The sequence below is a fragment of the Phoenix dactylifera genome, unplaced genomic scaffold (assembly GCF_009389715.1).
Source record: "Phoenix dactylifera cultivar Barhee BC4 unplaced genomic scaffold, palm_55x_up_171113_PBpolish2nd_filt_p 000089F, whole genome shotgun sequence".
Taxonomy (NCBI): Eukaryota; Viridiplantae; Streptophyta; class Magnoliopsida; order Arecales; family Arecaceae; genus Phoenix; species Phoenix dactylifera.
Window position 1 is genome coordinate 1385445 of NW_024067678.1, and position 20998 is coordinate 1406442.

Sequence of the window (20998 nt, forward strand, 5' to 3'; positions counted from 1 at the left end):
TGATTTGTTTCGGTTTGGTGTTGGTTTGACAAAGATCTGTACCAAAAAATTTGGTTTAGTTCCAATTTGAGTTTTTAAAAAACTAATCTAAATCGATCTGATCCGACCCGATATACATATATGTATATACATAATACATATGTACATTCATATATTCGTATATACATATATTCGTATATAGATATTTTGATGATCATGTCACCGCACCCATTCAACCATCGGTAATTATTAATTGGAGCTCGCCAGCACCCTACATCCCCAAACAAAGGCAAGTGATGTTTTATATTGAAAGTCAAAAGAAAGACCAGAAAAAGAAGAGAAAAGCACTTCCGCTTGCACAAAATCTCCATAGATTGGTTCTTCGCTCTGCATGACATCGCCTTCACTTCCCTCGACTCTTCCATCACCATGGCTTCCACTCATCGCCAGACAAGATAATTTTCTTGATTGGCATATGCATTAGGGAAATAAATGCTCACTCTTTTTATGTTGCTATCGATTCCTATTATGCCAGCACGATTGGCTAATATATCGAGACTCTCATCCCAAGAACCTAATTCCACAAATACCGGGAAGCAGAGATGAGGTTGAACGGGACGTGGAGAGGACTGTCACTAGGCCCAGTCGGGCCAAAGACCCAATCATACTCGAACATTATAGATCCCATTATGCCCAAAGGTCTCAGGTTCATGCTTGAATTAATCTGTGGGTGATATATTTCCTTCGCGGTCGTCCAAGCCCCTCCACCTCTTCGCCTAGCCCCAATTGATCTACAAGCGGGTCTCGCACGCTAATTCCGTCGATTCGGTCACCGCCCTGGTCATAAGATCCTCCATGACTAGGGCTCAACAAATATTGAACCGGCCTATACCAGCCGGTTCAGCCCGTACTAAACCGGTATGTACTCGCCGTTTTAACCCGTACTAAACCGGTATGGTCTCTAACCAGTCTGGTTCGGCGTTAAAAAATTGTATCGGGCCATACCGGTCCAAACTGGCCCATACCGGCCTCCGTACTGGCCTGTACCAACCGGTACCGACCCCCATACTGGCCTGTATCGGCCGATACCGTCCCATACTAGTTAGGTCAATTTTTTTTAGGTTTTTGGAGGCCGAACCAGTGGCACCGATTCGAACCAGTTTGGTAACCGATCGGTGCGCCTACCGATATCGGTTCAGTGATCCTTATTAGGGCTATGATCGAATCTATATGGTCCTCGCCCTCAACTGCACATTCACCGCCGACATCAGTGCCGATGGAGGCGGATGGGATGCGCAGGGCGAGGTGAGATTCGTCGGTCCGGAAGAGGCCCCTAAGCCTGACTACCTTGACTGCGGCTCCTTTCTACGAGAATCTCAATCCCGAGAGGATAAGGGAGTGGATAGCTTGCCGCTGGAAGCTCTTCGGCGAGAAGTCCCACTTTGTGATCCACGACGATGGTGGCGTTCACCCAGGGTTGATGGAGGTTCTCCAGCCATGGATCGAGAAAGGGTTCGTAACGTTGCATGATAACTGGGAGCAGGAAAGCTTTGATGGTTACTACCACATCTAATTCTTGGTAGCTAACTATTGCATACATAGGTATTGGTTAATGGCCAAGTGGATTTCTTCTCTGCCTTGGAATCGGTCCTCGCCTCGTTCTCGGCTCACACATAGTTCATGATCGAGCAGATGCCGATGTAGAGCAAGTTGTGCCAATTGCGTGATGCCGGGAAAACCCCAAGGTAAGCTTCCAATAATCTTTCTTACTCTTTGAGTTTTGTCTGGGGTTGGGTTCTCTCATAATTGTGATTTATGAATTAAATGTATGTCTATTTTTATATGAACATTTTATGAATTAGGCTAACATATTAGGTACAGTTTGCTTCGAGATTGGAACAATATTTTTTGTTGCAAAATATTTATATGAATAGCTAGCCATCCTAGCTTTCTCCTCTGCTTCAATCAACTTAGTTGTTTTCTTAGTGTGACCCATGGCATGAGAGTGTTGATACACATTGGGACTGATCTTCGTTGACAAGACAAGCCAACCAATGAAAGCTTGCCACCTAACTGCAAGTTGACCATTCAAAGCTTGCTACATTGCTGACTCAAAAGACATGCAAAGAGTTCTCTGTATTTCAATCTCTCCTTCCATTTGGCAACAACTCGGCTGTGACCAAACAAACATAACGCCCGAGCAAATCCATATGTCCGAGAAGCACAGGCATGATTCGCGGATGAGATATGCGATCTGTTATCGTATCAACTAGTGTATAGCCTCAGATTACTCGACGGCGGGCTCCTACCTCTCTAGGTAAGTTCTCTTTTGCCTCTCTTACGTTGCCTCTCTACCCTTTCTAGGCCTCCTATTTTTTGAGAGCTGTATTTAAGTTAAGCATTGGAGGGTCCCAAATCGGACATGGTCTGGTAGATGGACTTCTTAGTTTTTGTTGTTTCAAGTTGGAGCCAGCATCGGAGCACCGGTCAAGGCCATTTCTCCACCATCTAACGCCAACTCATGGATGCTCGACATCAAGATCATCACCGATTGAGCTCAGCAACCATTATACCATCATCATAGAGGCGTGCAACAATCCCATCCGATCTTTTCAATCGGAATGGTAGACAAGCTAAGATCTCCAGCAACCATCAACTTAGCGTTTGGGTCAGGCTAGTTCCAAGTGGCAGTAGATTGGCACTAGAGGAAGGGTTTTGATCCTATCTTTGGATGTCTGATCGATCAAATAGGCAACATACATCCATGAATTTAAGGAGAACACAGGTCGTGACCGCAGCCACCAAGCAAGATGCAACCCTAGAGTCCGATGACTCTTTATAGAGCTCTTGGAGGGCTCCTCCGTAGGAGCTACAGCCTGATTCGCCATTCGCCGCTGAGTAATTTTGTCTACTTATGTAGCAAGTTCAGACATTGACCATTGACATCTAGAACCTGTAACGGACGATGGCTAATTAGCAGCAGCCGTAGTAGCTGCCGCAACAGTCATGCACTAAGAGATCAATAGGATCTAGTGCAGCTAAGTTGCATTCCCATCCTCAGAGTCCAAGATGAGCCCAGCACAATCATTATTCTACCCATGGAGCACAGGGCGAGATAGGAGGCGCTGATCCCCATGCTCATAGTCTCGGGTGGGATCATCGCTAGGACATTCGTCCCACCACCAATTGGAGAAGATCTTCCAAAGAGAGGTTTGAGGAGATGGATTGAAGCCTTGAAGCTTTGAGAGATAGTAATGTCGAGTTCAAGGATGATGTCGCTTCACAACCGACCCCTTATTCTTGGCGAACATCATAGAGGCACCCTTTCCTCCTCGATTCAAGATGTGCCAACTAGAGACGTATAATAGGACTACCCGACACTCTAGACCACCCGAAAAGTTTTAGAACCCTTGTGATGCTCCAACGGCCCACCAATGTAGTACTTTGCTGAGCCTTCCTAGCCACTCTTCGAAAGGCAGCTCAGTTATGGTACACGGGGTTGTAGTTGAATTTGATTCATTCCTTCAAGTAGTTCGGTCGACAATTTATTGTACACTTCATAAGCAGCCACAAACAGAGAAAGCTTCGAACTACATGTTCGCTATCTTGCAGTAAGATGGAGAGTCCCTCCGAGACTATGTCAACCATTTTAACATGGCAATCTTGGAGGTGTGTGATTTGAATCATTTAGTCGTAGTATCCATATTGAAATGCAGGTTGAGGGTGTGCAATTTGAATCATTTAGTCGCAGTATCTGCATTGAAATGCAGGCTGAAGACCTCTCAGTTCCTCTTCTACCTCGAGAAAAGGTTCTCGAGAAGCTAATTAGAGATCCTCGCCTGAGTTGAGAAGTACCTAAATACAGAAGAAGCTATGACAGCTTGACGAGAGTCAGCCGAGAACAAGCCCAACAAAAAAAGAATAAACATGCTAGGGAGGATAAAGACAAGCCCAAGAAGAAGCCAACTACGAGTAACCAGAGTCCTTGTCGACCAAGGAGACCAACTTGACGGTTGAGAGATACACGACCCTTAACAGCCCTCGAATATAGATCTTCCTTGAGATAGAGAACCAAGGCTATGTGAAATGACCTCAAAAGATAAAGGAAGCTGCCAAAGAGATAAAGGCAAATTCTGCAAATTTCACTAGGACTTCAGTCGCAACATCAAAGACTGCAAGCAGCTCAAGAATGAGATTGAGGCCCTCATCCAGTGAGGGTACCTCGGTCATTTCATCGACCACCTGCAAGATCGAAACACTATTGGATGGGAGTTGCTTTCACCTAAGTAGAAAATTGACAATTGACCTACGACAGGCATCATCGATGCTATTTTGGGTGGTCCATGTTGGTGGAACGAGCCTATTCCTGTGAGGGAACTACACATGCGCTACCCAAGCAAGAGGTTCAAATCCAAAGAGGGTGAGGATGGCTGTGATTTTCTTCTTGGATGCTAATATCGAGGACATGCAGACTCCGTATGATGACGTTGTTGTATGATGAGAGTACAAAAGTGCGATCTATACATCACTTAAATTAGTATTATTGCTAACAAAAAATGATAAAAGTGCTGCATTAATATTATATTCTTGTAGGGTGCAGGTGATCGGAAATCAAAGCTAAAATGCACATTGGGTCCAAAAATATACATCACTGCAGGTGACCAGCCAACCGCTTGTGTCAATCCCAGTTGCACACTAGAAGGAGCATTAGCCGACTAGGTGCAGCCACATCTAGCAGCAGCATGTCCTCCCCATTTTGTGCGTCCATTTGAAGATCTCCCAGCATCACTTCATCGCTAGTATCCCGTGCGTCCATGAGCCTCCCAGAATCCAGTTCTCCCGTGATCAACCTTCCAGCTCTGGGAATCCGCGATCAGATCTCCTTCCCCAGTTCCCGCGATGCAGCCGTCTACGACTTCATCCGTCCGCGTCCACGCACCTCCCAGCATCTGCGTGCACCCCCCTTCCTTCCCGTCTTTCCGCGTGCAACGATCCAGCTTCTCCCGAGATCCAGCCACATCAGCTCCCAGCCTTCCGTCTTCCTCGCAGTCCACGCGTCCCAGCTTCCTTCAAGCATCCAACCGTGATCCCAGGACCCGTGAAGCATTGCAGCCGTCTACAAGTATCTCCAGATTTCATCCATCCGAGTCCCAGCCTCTTCAGATCCTACCCACGATGCATGCCAAGCGTCCACAATCTCCCGAGCATCTCCGCGTCCCAGCTCCATCTCAAGCTCCATCCGTTCGCTACCCAACCTCCCAACATCCTGCAGCCGTCCACCTTTTCCGCATTCACAGCTTCTCCCGGCGCGTGTGATCATCCCGCAGCCGTCCACGGTTCATCTCCCTTGCATTCCAACAGATCCCAGCTCCAATCCTCCTTCCATTCGCGATCAGATCTCCATTCCAGCATCACAGCAGGATCCTGCGTCCGGGTATCTCGCGGCCAGTCAGCATCCGCATCCCGGATGACCGCCTCATCCCGCGATCAACGCCTCAAAAGTCCATCCGGTCCGCTCATCTTCATCTCGTGCGAGAAGGGAAGGGAGGGAGCTGGATATATCTTGCTCGGCTGGGAAACAGGGGGGGAGTTCATTCGGTGAAACAGAGCCTCAGTCCCCATTCAAAGAAGAAAAAAAAAAGGGAAACAGAGCATGCTCTGTTTCCAAAAAGAATAGGAAAAAAAGAAAAGAAAAAAAGGGAGTTTTCTTTTATGTTAATAGAGGGCTGATTTCTTAGGGAAGGAGATGGAGGAACCTTTGATGTATTGCTCTTTGAAGTAAACTCTAAACTTTTGTCTTGAATGAATTATATTTACTGATATGTTTTTGATCCATGCATAGTTATTTCGTAGATAGCTCTTTAATGGATTATGATTATTGATATATGGATTGCTTTAGTATTTGATTCGTCGTAGACGTAGAAAGCACGACGAATGCTTAGAAATTGAGTTCATATGTTCATGAAACATATACCATGATTAGATCTATCCTACCATTCATTTTTAATCAAGAACCATAGAGTTTATTTCTTGGATGCAATATCGTCAAGGGGGATTCCAGATCCCTACCATCTTTATTTTATTAAACTTTGTTTATTGCTATATTGTTCTCCGATTTTAATTTCTGAAAATCAAAACATAATTTTAATCCACAAATTTAGTTAATTAATTAATCTAAAATTATATTAAATAATCTCATATATATTTCGTTTTCTGAGGATTCGACCTCGGACTTCCGAAAATTTACTACTTGTGCGATTCTCCTGCACTTGGGAGAACAATTTTATTTTTGCATCATTGTAGATTCCTTAACTATCACTAATTATGATGTAAAATATATTTTAGTAGATAATAGAAGCTTGATGGATGTATTGTTTTATGAGGCTTTTTGTAAGATGAATCTGTCTACTAACTGATTAAGAAGGATAAAACCTCCTCTAATCAGGTTTTCAGGATGTCTCATCTTCTTAGAAGGGGTTATCTCCCTCTAGATCACAACTAGCCGAGCCTAGAAGCAAATGACCCTGATGCTTAATTTTCTAGTCCTAAAGATCTCCTCGATATACAATGCCATCTTGGGCCAACTTAGGTTGAACATCCTTCACACCATAATATCCACCTATGAGAATGATAGTGTTATTTTGATGATTAACAAGCATTTAACAAGAGTATGTTATAAGTTAAAACGATACTTCATTTATAAGTCTGTTACTCTCAGTATATTTGTATAAATTGATATAGATACATTTCATTGTTTATATGAATGAATCTAACCTTGAGATGCAGCAAAGTATGGATTGAGTCGACCCAAAGGATGATTGGGTCGACCCCGGCACATCAAGAAATCATTTGGCACACTTTTGCAAAAATGGCACAGATGAACAGTGAGTTGGGTCGACCCAAGGAAAGCATGAGTCGACCCAAACTTCAAGATCCTCAAACAACTCAAAAAATGGTTCTCTGGATTTACTGAGAGGGTCGACCCAAGATGAAGTTGAGTCGACCCAAGCTTGAGTCGACCCAAAGAAAGGTTGAGTCGACCCAAGTGAAGAAAGGCTGAAATTCAAGGTTCTGAATTTTCTGAGAGGGCCGACCCAAGAAAAAGTTTGAGCTGACCCAAGGTTTGGGTCGACCCAAGAAAAGTTTGGGTCGACCCAAGCACGGGCAGAAGCATAACGGCTAGTTGTGCAGAAGTGGTTTTTGGACTCCCAACGGCTATAAACGGCTAGTTTCTTCAATCCAACGGTCAGGAAGGACTATTTGGAGGTTGGAGAAGTATTTAAGAGGGAGTATTCATCAGAGGAAGCAAGCTTTGGAAAATACATCAAGTGCATTCAAGAGAGAACCCTAGCAAGGCAAGCTTCATCCAAGTGCTTCATTCAAGAATCAAAAGAAAGTGGTTGAGCAGATTCAAAGAGTCATCAAGAGCTCTATCCACCCTTGAAGAGTGAAGCATCCTTGACAAAGAAGAGAGAAGTCACATCAAGCGATAAATATTCTCTAAACTCTTCTTTGTAGATTATATTGTTATATTTGCTCATCTAGGAGTTTAAATCTTCTTCCTTTGTTTATTAAACTAATTGTAAAGGTTTGTTGGTGAGCCCGTAAAACCAACGTAGGTTGTTGGTAAGCCCGTAAAACCAACGTAGGTTGTTGGTAAACCCGTAAAACCAATTGTATAGGTTCGTTGGTGAGCCCGTAAAACCAACATAGGTTGATTGGTGAATCCGGAAAACCAATTGTAAAGGTTCGTTGGTGAGCCCGAAAAACCAACATAGGTTCGTTGGTGAGCCCGTAAAACCAACATAGGTTTTTGGTGAACCCGAAAAACCAAAGTGTAAAGGTTTTTGGATTGTGAGCCCGGAAAACAATCCAACTGTAATCCGCGGGATTATAGTGAATTCCTAAGGGGTCGCTTGGGGAGTGGACGTAGGTGCTAAGGAGAGCACCGAACCACTATACTTCTTGTTGTTTGTATTGTGATTTGTTTAAGTTCACTAACTCATCATTTAACACAAGTAAGATAGTTAAAATTAAAAGAAACCAATTCACCCCCCCCTCTTGGCTTGTCACCTTGGCCAACAAGTGGTATCAGAGCAAGGTGCTCCAATAGTACTCATTGATCTCACAATCAAGAGTTAAAGATCATGACAATCCAAGTGGGATGTTCTATAGAAGAGGGACAATTAATTGATAGACCTCCACTTTTTAATGGCATAAACTATACATATTGAAAAGCACGCATTTGCATTTTCATTCAAGCACATGACTATGATTTATGGAGTATCATAGTCAATGGACCACACACAAGCACTAATCATGATAAAAAAATGGATCAGCAAAATGCAAAAGCCATGAATGTGCTATTTTGTGCATTAGATGATAGTGAACTTAATTGCATATCTTTTTGCACAACTGCTAAGAAAATATGGAATATGCTTGAAGTTAAATATGAATGCACTAACAAATCTGAAACATCATGTGTAGAAGAAGAGCAGCATCATATTGCAAATTCATGCTTAATGGCACATGAAGATGAGATATATGAGGTACATGCTAAAACTAAAGATGATTTTACATTTGATAAACTTCATGATGTCTTTTCTGATTTGTATTTAGAACATAAGAAACTTATTTGTAGGAACAAGAACTTGAAGAATGAAAATCAAATCCTAATAGATGAAAAACTAAAACTGACTAATGAAATTGAAATCTTAATTAAAGAAAATAAAGAACTAAATCAGAGAAATCAACTTCTTACTGAAAGCCATGATAAACTTAAGAAAAACAATGAACTGCTTTCAGAAGATAATGAAAAATTAACTAAAGAAGTTGATAATTTGAAACCTATTGTTGAAAGATTCACTCTCAGCTCTGAAAAACTAAATTTAATGATAGAAAATTCAAGAGCTGTATATGACAAAGCTGGATTGGGATATCAACCTTGGTACACTCAAAAATCTTTCGAGAATATAATTCTTAAATCCTCCACTATTCATCCTAAAACAATTTTTCACAAATCTGGTGAAACTAATAAACAGAAACAGAAAACTGAAAATTCATTATCTATTTTTGCTAAATCTATGTTGTTTAAATTTAGCAAGAATATGCAGAAGTATATTACTTGTAATTCTAAAACCTGCAAACTAATAGACAAAATGATAATTAAGAGAATATGGGTTCCAAAAGGAACAATTATAGCTAACCTGCAAGGACCCAAAAGAGCTTGGGTTTCTAAGTTGAAAACATGATCATTTTTAGCAAATGTGTCTAGCTACCCAAGATTCCAATGAATCTGGACAATGGGTTCTCTAGACATGTGTTAAAGAATAGAACTTAAAATATAATTAAGAAGAGTGACCAAAATGGAAGAAATAATAAAATTAGTAATCCTTGCATCCTCTCATATTGAAATTGTAGCTAGTATTAATCATTTCTGTGATATAAGTGATAGTTTTGGTATAAAAAGAAAATATATCCAAATCACTCCATCTTCCTATATTATGCTTCAGTTATTGATGGATAATTTACTTAATCAATACTCTTAGAATAACTCTTTGAATTCTCTATATACTTGATTGAGAGTTCTTATCCTCGGCATTATCTTCTATTGATCATAAACACAAGAATGTCTACTTGGTATATTTTTTATATATATATACATTAAGAATACCAAGATTAAATAGACTAGTTTTGGCGTATAAAATCAACTCATACTAGTATGGACTTAATCTCAAAAGACCTTGTCATTGGTTCACTTAGATTAATTTTTGCAAGGTCAAAGTTTGCTATGTATGTCATCTAGAAAAATAAACTAGAATCATTTCTAAATCTGAAAATATTGTTTTCACCTTTAGCCTTTGAAAATTCTCCATAAGAACTTATTTGGATCTCTAGGATTGTGAACCTAGGAGATAAGCTTTCTGATTTTGTAATTGTGGAAAATTTCTCAAAGCTAATATTAGTTTTGTTCTTGGCACTTAAATTAAAATATTTTCTGCATTGGCACAAACTCACAAAAAGGGTTCAAATGAAAAAGGTTTGCAAACTATGAAAATAAAATTGTATCATGGCATAGTTTTGAAAACCAATTTCTTATTGAGTTGTGCACAGAAAATAATATTGAATACAATTGTTTCTACACCAAGAACACCATAAATAAAATAGAATTGATAGAATCCTTGAAGAAATGAAAAAGACAATGTTGTATGATAGTCATCTACTTAAATGATTTCTGTTAAAAGCTATCATCATTACTTGTCATACATATGGTTTCTATTAGAAAACTCCTTTTGATCTTCTGAAAAATAGAAAATGATATATTGTATATCTTTTATATTTTTCAGTCATACATGTCATGCTTGATATGTTCTTATGAAAATAATGTCAAATCTGATAAAACAAATATTTCTTTGGATATTACTCTTCAAGCAATGCATATAGAATATTCAATGAAAAGATACTAGTTGTAGAGATATCAATTCATACTATTTTTATTAAAACTAGATCCTTTATAGAGAATATAGTTTATCATTTTGATTCTATGTAACAATCTGAATTTTGATAGAAACAACTGTTTAAGATAATTTGATTAAAACTTAGCTAGCACGTCTTATTGATAGTTATCTTAAGCAAATAGAATCTAAGCTAAATTGATTCTGAAAACAAGAAATTAATTTGACCTTGATGAATCTTCCTATTGCCTCACATGCTTGTTCTTGAACCATCTTGGTTAATGAAACTATCTCTTTAGTTCAAGTGACATGTGCTTGCTTATATTTAGGCAATCTCTTGAGTAAAGTGACTCAACATTCAATTATTGTCATATCTTATGTTGAGTCATCTAGTTAAGAAATATATTGTATGAATGTTTTGTATCTTGAAGCAACTAATGACTTTCTTTCAAGAAAGAAAAGAAGTTTGTTAATAATGCAGGATCCTTGAGCAAGACAATAAGAGATTTCAACTTGAAGGACACCTCCACATAAGATACAATAAACATTCACATGCAAACAAGAGAGAGGACCTTCTTCAGCCAAACGTTCACACATAAGAAATCTAGTTTGACTTGAAGAATATAGAATGAATCGGTAATTTTAGATACCTCTCTCATAAATTAGCTGAGCAAAGTCTATAACTTAAATCTTATTGTGGCATGGTTAAAATCTTTAATTATTAATTTCTTGATATCATGTCTATATATGTATTAATTGACTTATGCTTTTAGAAATTGATTCATGGTTTGCTCAAACTAAAATGTTCCTTTGCCTATATCATAACCATCAAATACACAAGTATATGCTTAAAATGCTGATTTGAATTGACTTGTGAAAAGCTATGAATTCTTGAGCATAATGAAAATGTTGTTTGCATGATATACATCTATATGATACATAAGATTATTTCTTTATTCTGCTCTTTCATGTAAATTACTTGAGAATAATAAAAAGAGAGAGAGATAAAGAAAAGAAAATGGATCTTATTCAAGAGAAGTAAAATCTAAGTAAAGGCAAAAAACTTCAATCTTAAGGAAAAGAAAAACAAGCATAATACATTCGGCATATTTATGAGACTTGTGAAAGGGATAAAATCCATAATTAATTACACTTAAACAGGGAGAGTTTGAAGTGAACATTTTAACATTTCTATTTTGCTCATCATAGGGATGGTGCCAATGGGGAGGCTAGTGGTAGTACCCGGCACTATTTGACCCAACTATTTGGTGTAGGGTATATTAGGGACGGCACAAGAGGGAGGCTAGTGGTAGTAGCTCGTGCCCCTTCCAACTCCACTGGATAGGGAGCAAATAGAGTATAGAGCATAAGAAGATAAAAATGAAAGACAAAGTAAATGAAAGTATATAAGAAGAATCAAGTCAAATTTTTTAATCACTTGAAAACACACTTTAAGGATGAAATCAGTACAAGATTATATTTAAATAGGGGGAGTTTATTTGAAAAGAATTGATTTTGATCCTTGACATGCTTGTTCTTAATATTTTAATGCATAATATATTTTGCATGTCACATGATGTTTTGAATTATATGTTTTCAATATTCAAATAACAAAGATCTTTTCTAAATATAACTTGTAATGCTTCATGCCTATAAAATTTGATTGAAACATGTTATTACCAACAACAACATCATTTTGTTTTAATGAATATATTTTGAAAAATAAAAGAAAAGAATAATTTGAATTTGCAAATTAGGCAAAATGAATTGATTCCGATTTATCTTTTATCTTGCCTAACATTAGTACATAATGTCCTCCAATTTGTACCAAAATTCAATATGAATTACAAAGATTCTGGATGTGCTCTAATATTCTTGAAATATATGTTTTCAATCTTAATAATTTAAGATAAGCTACAATGTAGAAGATGCATATCTCAAATTATAATCCTAAAAGCCTCCTTGAAAATTTTTATAAAATTCAGAATCTGATTTTGTATAAAAGCTTAAACTTAATTTAAAAATGCTTCTATCATTGCATTTTTGTAACTTTCATTATATGCTTCAATGATTGCATCATTTTGGAAAATAACTCAATATGATTTCTAGATAAAAACTACGGTTTAAGAAAAATAGAATTACTTTTGATGCCTTGATTGTTTGCTCCGATACGCATCTGAAACATATCATTTTTTATCTTATAAGTGTACTGAAATTGGTCTAAATGATGTGTTTTTCAATGATCTTGATTGCAAATAAATGGTTCTAAACATATGATATTATTTTGATATTAAAAAGATTTATGGTGCTTCATATATACATTGCTGAAAAACTATGACTAAGAAATTAATATTTTGAATATACACTCCTACATAATTAAATGCTTCTATCATTAAAAAGAAAAGCTATTTTTAAGAAGAGAGTTAATGATCCTAAAGCTTAGAATATTTCAACTCACTTCAATAATTCTTATAGGAAAGAAAATGTAATTACTTTTGAAAGAAATTTGAGCTTCAAAAGAATTATTTTCTGATTAATATTTCCATACATATTCAAAAAAAAAATAAGAGGAAATATAATTTATTCATGAAAGATTAAAAAGAGTGATTGCTATAAATTTTGAAAAATTCTAGATCACTCTACATTCTTGATATTATAGAAGAACAAAAAAAAAAAGGTTTGAAAGAAAATGCATCTTTTGAGGGGGAGCTTTAAATACTCAATCTCTTTATTGAAAATTATCTTCAAACTCTAAACTCTCAAATGGAATGATTAATTAAGGGGGAGAAAGAAAATTTCAGAGTGAGAGATCATATAGAACTTAATCGTATAAATTCGCATCTAAAGATGAGACAAAGAATACTAAATGTAAAGTGGTATTAAACTTTGTGCTTCATTGAATATCTTTTGAAAGTTGGATTTCCATCTGTATTCATCGGTAAATCATTTATTTCTAAAAATTTAATTGAAAAGGATTCCATCTGTCTTAGTTTCGAAAATTTATCTTGGAATCTACTTATGAGTTCTTATTGGCTTGCACTTTAATATTTCAATCCTGAGCCAATTCATTTTAATTGATTTTGATGCTATGATCTTTAAAGGAGTAAAAGAAAGTTTTTAAGAGAGCTCTAAAAGAACTTTCAAAGCCTTGAATTTTATGTATCCTACACTGCATAAATTCATGTTGAAGAGAGCTCTGATACCAATTGTCAGGATCAAAACTTATATACTCGAAAAACATAAGATTATGTTGAATCCTTAATTCTTAATGACTTCAAAGTTCTTTCATGATATAAAAGTATTGGGGCATATATACCAAAACATGAATTTATGCAGTGTAGGATACATAAAATTCAAGGCTTTGAAAGTTCTTTTAGAGCTCTCTTAAAAACTTTCTTTTACTCCTTTAAAGATCATAGCATCAAAATCAATTAAAATGAATTGGCTCAGGATTGAAACATTAAAGTGCAAGCCAATAAGAACTCATAAGTAGATTCCAAGATAAATTTTCGAAACTAAGACAGATGGAATCCTTTTCAATTAAATTTTCAGAAATAAATGATTTACCGATGAATACAGATGAAAATCCAACTTTCAAAAGATATTCAATGAAGCACAAAGTTTAATACCACTTTACATTTAGTATTCTTTGTCTGATCTTTATTTGCTCTTATACTATACTCTGAAAATTAATTAGATTGCTCTCATCTTGCTATATACTTAATATATATATATATATATATATATATATATATATATATATATATATATATATATATAAAGGTGTTGAATTTTCATTCGTGCTTTCTTTGAATATTATTCTTGATACTCCTTGAAATAACTTGAAAAAAATTCCATCTACACTTGATTTCAAAACTATCTTTGGAATCTACATTTAGAGATCACTTCTGGCTTACATCCTTAATATCTCATTCCTAAAGCCAAACACATAGAAATAAGATATCATTTTATTAGGGATCGTGTGCAAAATGGAAACATATGTATTGAGCATATATGCACTGAAAAACAATTAGCCGACATATTCACAAAACCCTTGAGTGAAGATAGATTCTGCACGCTAAGGAGGGAATTAGGCATATGTGATCCTTTTTATTGAAGAGATATAAAAGGGAGCAAGCAGTCTCATGATACATTCCTCCCATTTCTAAAAACCTATGAAACATGAGTCAAACTTGTAATCTATAGATTCCTTACTCATGTATCATTGTCCCAGAAAGAATTTGTAAGGATTGGAAGCAAGAAAAATTTTTAGAAGCGAAAAGAAAGAGAAAGGAAAAATTTCTGAACTTGGGTCGACCCAACCCAGAATAAGGTCGACCCAACGTTGAGTCGACCCAAGAAAATTCTTGAGTCGACCCAACGTCGGGACCCCACTGTTAAAAGGGGGACCCGTGAGCTATCTAGGGCACTGTTTACCCTTTGTCCTCTTCCGAAAACCCTATTTTCCACTCTCAAATCTTCTCCAATCATCTCCAAACAGTAGATTACTTCAATATCTTGGAGAAATGGGACCCAAGAGAGCCGTAGCCAAGTGATCCGGGAGAGTCTCACGATCTTGTTTAGAGCCTAGGATATGTATCTAGTTCTCATATGTATTTTGTGTTGATCATGTATTTTGAACCTTGATTGAGGAACATTGTATTTGCTTTTGTTTTTGGCATGATTGTACTAAAATGTTCCTATTTTGATCAATGAAGTTTGAATGTTTGTTATTTATTGTGTCTTTTCCCATGTACCTATTTGATGATAACAAAAAGGGGGAGAAGTAAAGAAAGAGTAATAGGGGAGAAGTAAAGATAGAGTAAATAGAGTAATAAAAAGGGGGAGAAGTAAAGAAAGAGTAATAGGGGAGAAGTAAAGATAGAGTAATAAGAGGAGAAGTAAAGAAAGAAGGAGAAATAACGAAATAACTTGTAAAACAACTTGAAAATCATATAGAAAAGCATATGCATCCGAGGGGGAGCAATTCAAAAAGTCAAATTGGCAACATTTGAATGATATAGGGGGAGACTTCACTCTTATATATGAAAAGCTGAAATTCAGCAAGTTAAGCCCTTTCAAAAAACTGATTTTAAAATAAGTATCAATAGGCTCATACTCTTTATTTTGTAATCATCAAAAAGGGGGAGATTGAGAATGATAGTGTTATTTTGATGATTAACAAGCATTTAACAAGAGTATGTTATAAGTTAAAACGATACTTCATTTATAAGTCTGTTACTCTCAGTATATTTGTATAAATTGATATAGATACATTTCATTGTTTATATGAATGAATCTAACCTTGAGATGCAGCAAAGTGTGGATTGAGTCGACCCAAAGGATGATTGGGTCGACCCCGGCACATCAAGAAATCATTTGGCACACTTTTGCAAAAATGACACAGATGAACAGTGAGTTGGGTCGACCCAAGGAAAGCATGAGTCGACCCAAACTTCAAGATCCTCAAACAACTCAAAAAATGGTTCTCTGGATTTACTGAGAGGGTCGACCCAAGATGAAGTTGAGTCGACCCAAGCTTGAGTCGACCCAAAGAAAGGTTGAGTCGACCCAAGTGAAGAAAGGCTGAAATTCAAGGTTCTGAATTTTCTGAGAGGGCCGACCCAAGAAAAAGTTTGAGCTGACCCAAGGTTTGGGTCGACCCAAGAAAAGTTTGGGTCGACCCAAGCACGGGCAGAAGCATAACGGCTAGTTGTGCAGAAGTGGTTTTTGGACTCCCAACAGCTATAAACGGCTAGTTTCTTCAATCCAACGGTCAGAAAGGACTATTTGGAGGTTAGAGAAGTATTTAAGAGGGAGTATTCATCAGAGGAAGCAAGCTTTGGAAAATACATCAAGTGCATTCAAGAGAGAACCCTAGCAAGGCAAGCTTCATCCAAGTGCTTCATTCAAGAATCAAAAGAAAGTGGTTGAGCAGATTCAAAGAGTCATCAAGAGCTCTATCCACCCTTGAAGAGTGAAGCATCCTTGACAAAGAAGAGAGAAGTCACATCAAGCGATAAATATTCTCTAAACTCTTCTTTGTAGATTATATTGTTATATTTGCTCATCTAGGAGTTTAAATCTTCTTCCTTTGTTTATTAAACTAATTGTAAAGGTTCGTTGGTGAGCCCGTAAAACCAACGTAGGTTGTTGGTAAGCCCGTAAAACCAACGTAGGTTGTTGGTAAACCCGTAAAACCAATTGTATAGGTTCGTTGGTGAGCCCGTAAAACCAACATAAGTTGATTGGTGAATCTGGAAAACCAATTGTAAAGGTTCGTTGGTGAGCCCGAAAAACCAACATAGGTTCGTTGGTGAGCCCGTAAAACCAACATAGGTTTTTGGTGAACCCGAAAAACCAAAGTGTAAAGGTTTTTGGATTGTGAGCCCAGAAAACAATCCAACTGTAATCCGCGGGATTATAGTGAATTCCCAAGGGGTCGCTTGGGGAGTGGATGTAGGTGCTAAGGAGAGCACCGAACCACTATACTTCTTGTTGTTTGTATTGTGATTTGTTTAAGTTCACTAACTCATCATTTAACACAAGTAAGATAGTTAAAATTAAAAGAAACCAATTCAACCCCCCCCCCTTCTTGGCTTGTCACCTTGGGCAACAACCTACCACCTATTCATAAGGTTTTCGATTAGATACTATGCAGGAGAAGTTCGAGATGATCAAGCTTTGGCTCGGCAATGCTATGTGGTGACTCTCCAAGGAAAGAAGCCTATAAAAGCACTCCAAATTGATGGGTTCAATGCTTGGGATGAGCTCCTTCAAGTTTCTCTTACCGAAGTGAATCTGAGTAGGACGATGCAGATCAGAGTCAACCTCAATGAGGCTACTAGAGCCTAGCTGGTGGGTTTCCTCCGGACCAATGCTGATGTCTTCGGTTGGTTAGCCTTCGACATGCCAAGTATAAGCAATGATGTGCTTGTTCATAGGTTGAGCATGAACCTAGTATACAGGCTAGTTCGGCATAAGAAGAGAAGCTTCTCCCTCGAGAGAAAAAATGCCATCGACGAGGTGGACAAGCTCTTTGCAGCCGGCTTCATCCAAGATGTCTCATACCCCGACTAGTCAGCTAATGTTGTTATCGTGAAGAAAGCTAACAAAAAGTGGCAGGTGTGGATTGCTTCCACCGACCTCAATAAAGCTTGTCCCATGGACAACTTCCAACTATCGAGGATTGATCAGCTCGTGGTTGCAATATCGGGGCATCGGATGCTAAGCTTCATGGACGCATTTTCAGGCTACAATTAAATTCAAATAGCACCCAAGGACAAAGAAAAATCCACCTTCATTACCGATAAAGGGCTATTCTACTACAAGATCATGCCATTCGAAATAAGGAATATTGGAGCCATGTACCAATGCTTGGTCAACAAGATGTTCAAGGACCAGATCGATCACAATATGGAGATCTATATTGACGACATTTTGGTAAAAAGCAAAGAGATCGAGTAGTATGTGATCAACCTATAGAAAGCATTTGCTACCTTGGAAATGTTTTGCATGAAGCTCAACCCAAGTATGTGTACTTTTGGAGTCACTATAGAAAAGTTTCTCGAGTTTATAGTTACTCAATGCAGGAACAAAGTCAATCTAGAAAAGATCTGCTTAGTGATGGAAATTATATCCTCGAAGATGAAGAAGGAGATCCAATGTTTGGCAGACCAAATTGCAGCATTGAGCAGGTTTGTGGCGAGATCAATCAAGAAATGCTTACTTTTCTTTATAGCGCTGAGGTAGGTCAAAAACTTTCAATGGTCTGAGGAGTGCTAGATCATTTTCAACTAACTTAAGCAATACCTTAGATCGCCACCCCTACTCACCAAACCAAGCTCGGGGGAGATGCTTTACCTTTATCTGACCATGTGCCCCTCGGTGCTAAGCTTGGCTCTCATTCGAGAAGAAGATAGAGTACAGATGCCAATCTATTATATGAGCCAAGTCCTATGAGAGGCCAAGACAAGGTATCCTAAGCTTGAAAAAGTGGCCTATGCTCTCATCACTTTGCCTAAAAGAATTTGACCCTATTTTTAGGCCCATTACGTCATCGTATTGACCGACCAACTACTAGGGCAATTCTTGCAGAACTGGAAATGTTGGAAAGGCTGACTAAATAGGCAGTCAAGCTCGGAGAGTTTATATCCACTATCAACTCCGATCATCCATCAAAGCTCAAGCATTGGATGACTTCCTCATAGAGTGCACAATTCTTAAAGATATAGAGGTCAACATAGAGGCAAAGGAATATGAGCTAGAATCTTCCTAGGTGCTCCATATTGACGGGTTCTCCAACCTAAAGTGAAGTAGAGTTGGGCTTAGCATCACCAGCCCAGATGGAGTCATGGTGGACTATGCTTGCATTTTGGCTTCTAGGCATCCAACAGTAAAGCCAAGTATGAGGCTCTCCTCACCATTTTCTCCCATAAGGTGCATAGGTAACTTGGTGGCTTTCTCCAAAGATATAAAGATCATCTTACAAATTGTGTACGTATTAGGTAGTACTAAAGCCCGAATAATATGGCCACAATAATCCAGAACTCAGCTTGAAAAGAGTTTTAGGGTTTACAAAAGAAAAGTTTAAAAGCTTTAATGGAAAATCCTATAGAGACACCCATATTTATAAAGCAAAGCTCACATAATTGTTCCTTGATTTAAGCCGTAGAAATAAGAAATAATCAGCCCTTATGAAATAATTTACTAGTAGATTGAGCCAATTAAGTTATTACACAAATATGGTAAATTTATATGAGAAGAAAAAAAGGTAAAATTCCCTATGGTAAAATCTAGAAAAATCTAATTGGATTAATATGTTTAATTTAAAAAAAATAAGATGAGCTAAATAAGGTACATGGTAACTAAGATATGGAGAGAACACATGCCTACGCCCACCATAACATGCTATTCTCAGGGCTACATGTGGTTAACTTTACTGAGTTATGCTGCATCATGTATACACACATATGTGGTCGCATACCCCAAAAATAAAAATTCTAAAATATGTACAACACATCAAAATATACCAAAGTCTGACAAGTGTTTCTAACAAGAACAACAAATAAATTTTATTAGAAACAAATGTTATTGTGTTTGCGACAATGTTTATTACAAGAGTGTCAACCAAATAAATTTCCAACATTTGAATGCTTGTATTCAAGAACACCCATAGTCAAGATTAAGGTGCTTCATTGCTTCCATTGACTAGTTTTTCTAATATTATTTGCAATATTTTGAGCATCTACGAAGATACCATGCAACCCTTGTCTTGCCATACCTGCAAAGTATAGTCCATTTATTCCCTTCCAATGGTTTGGAAATTTTTGCTTGGGGAATCCATTTTTATTTAAGATGAAATCATAATCCTGCAAGTAGGTTAAGTAGGCTCCTCAAATTCAGAGGGTCAATGAAGTGAAAAAGAACAATCAAAAATATCATTATGATGTATTTTTTCACCTTCAACCAAGTTTTTATGGTAGTCTTGTATCCTGTTGCTAAAATTATAGCATCAAATTGATACAGCTTGCCATCTGAAAAAGTGACCTCATCTTGTCTAATGTGTAATGGATCTTTGAGAACCTTGCAATCAATTCAACAAAATGATTTAAATCCCTTCTATGTGAAGCATAACATTGTGAATAGAACTCTTAACATAAAATGGTTTTATATGTTTGAATTACCTGAATCTCTCCACTCTTGGTCTTTATTATGGTGCCAACATCAATAACTGCAGACATACCAGTGGCGGCTTTAAGAGAAAGCGGGCCCAATTTTGGCCTAACAATCCCATATTTGGACAAATCCCCATACTTGAATTTGCTCAGCATGAGAAGAAGGCTATCAACAAATCTGATAGGGAGGTATTTTACAAGAACCATCCCTAACCATATCCACTCCTTTGTCATCACATGAAACTATGCACAAAAAGCCCATGAAACAATATGACATTATCTCCTACATTTGTTATATTTATGTGCTACTTCAGAAATATGCAGACTTGTCTAAACTTTTCTCAAGGTCAAGATACAAACTATATTTACCGGACTTCGAACAACAATGGAGGTCTGGGCTCCATAATTTGAGAGATCAAGTGCAATCTCCATGCCAGAGTTGCCACTACCAATAACAAGAACCTTCTTATTGATATATAACTTCCCTAATTTGTAGTATGATGAGTGGATGACTTCCCCAGGGAAGCTCTTAAGCCCGGGGATATCTGGAATAAACCCCTCACCATTCCCCCCAGTGGCCATGACTAAATACATTGTAGTATACACATCCACCTTGCCTGTTACTCTATTCCGAGCCTCTATTCTCCATGTTTTGCTTCTTTCATTGAAGGAAGCAGACTCGATGATGGTACAATAAATGGGCTTCAAGTTGAAATGTGCTACATACTGATCCAAATACTGGATGCATTCATTCTTAGGAATAAAGGTTGGCGCAGACTTAGGAAATTGCAAATGTGGTAGTGCACAAAATTGCTTGGCCAAGTGAAGCTTCAAACGATCATATGCCCTCTTCTTCCAAAGAGAGCAGCGCAATCTTCCATCTCCAAT

General features: G+C 37.7%; 1 protein-coding gene across 1 annotated transcript; it reads right to left on the reverse strand.

The window, feature by feature from the left end:
* Positions 1-4071: 4071 nt before the first annotated feature.
* Positions 4072-20692, reverse strand: LOC103700478 (probable indole-3-pyruvate monooxygenase YUCCA10). The gene is made up of 4 exons (XM_039116388.1): positions 20480-20692; positions 20120-20353; positions 19896-20018; positions 4072-4221 (listed from the first exon to the last, which is right to left on the reverse strand). The coding sequence occupies exons 1-4, from the start codon at positions 20690-20692 to the stop codon at positions 4072-4074; spliced, it is 720 nt and encodes a 239-aa protein (XP_038972316.1).
* Between the last annotated feature and the right edge of the window lie 306 nt (positions 20693-20998).

Bases quoted from the DNA above. Each gene is read 5' to 3' on its own strand.
- LOC103700478 (XM_039116388.1), bottom strand. From the start codon at position 20,692: ATGGCCACTGGGGGGAATGGTGAGGGGTTTATTCCAGATATCCCCGGG. The intron at 20,354-20,479 runs GTAAATATAGTT...TTTTGTGCATAG, and splicing joins CCATTGTTGTTCGAAGTCCG to TTTCATGTGATGACAAAGGA. The intron at 20,019-20,119 runs GTAATTCAAACA...ATTGATTGCAAG, and splicing joins CCAAGAGTGGAGAGATTCAG to GTTCTCAAAGATCCATTACA.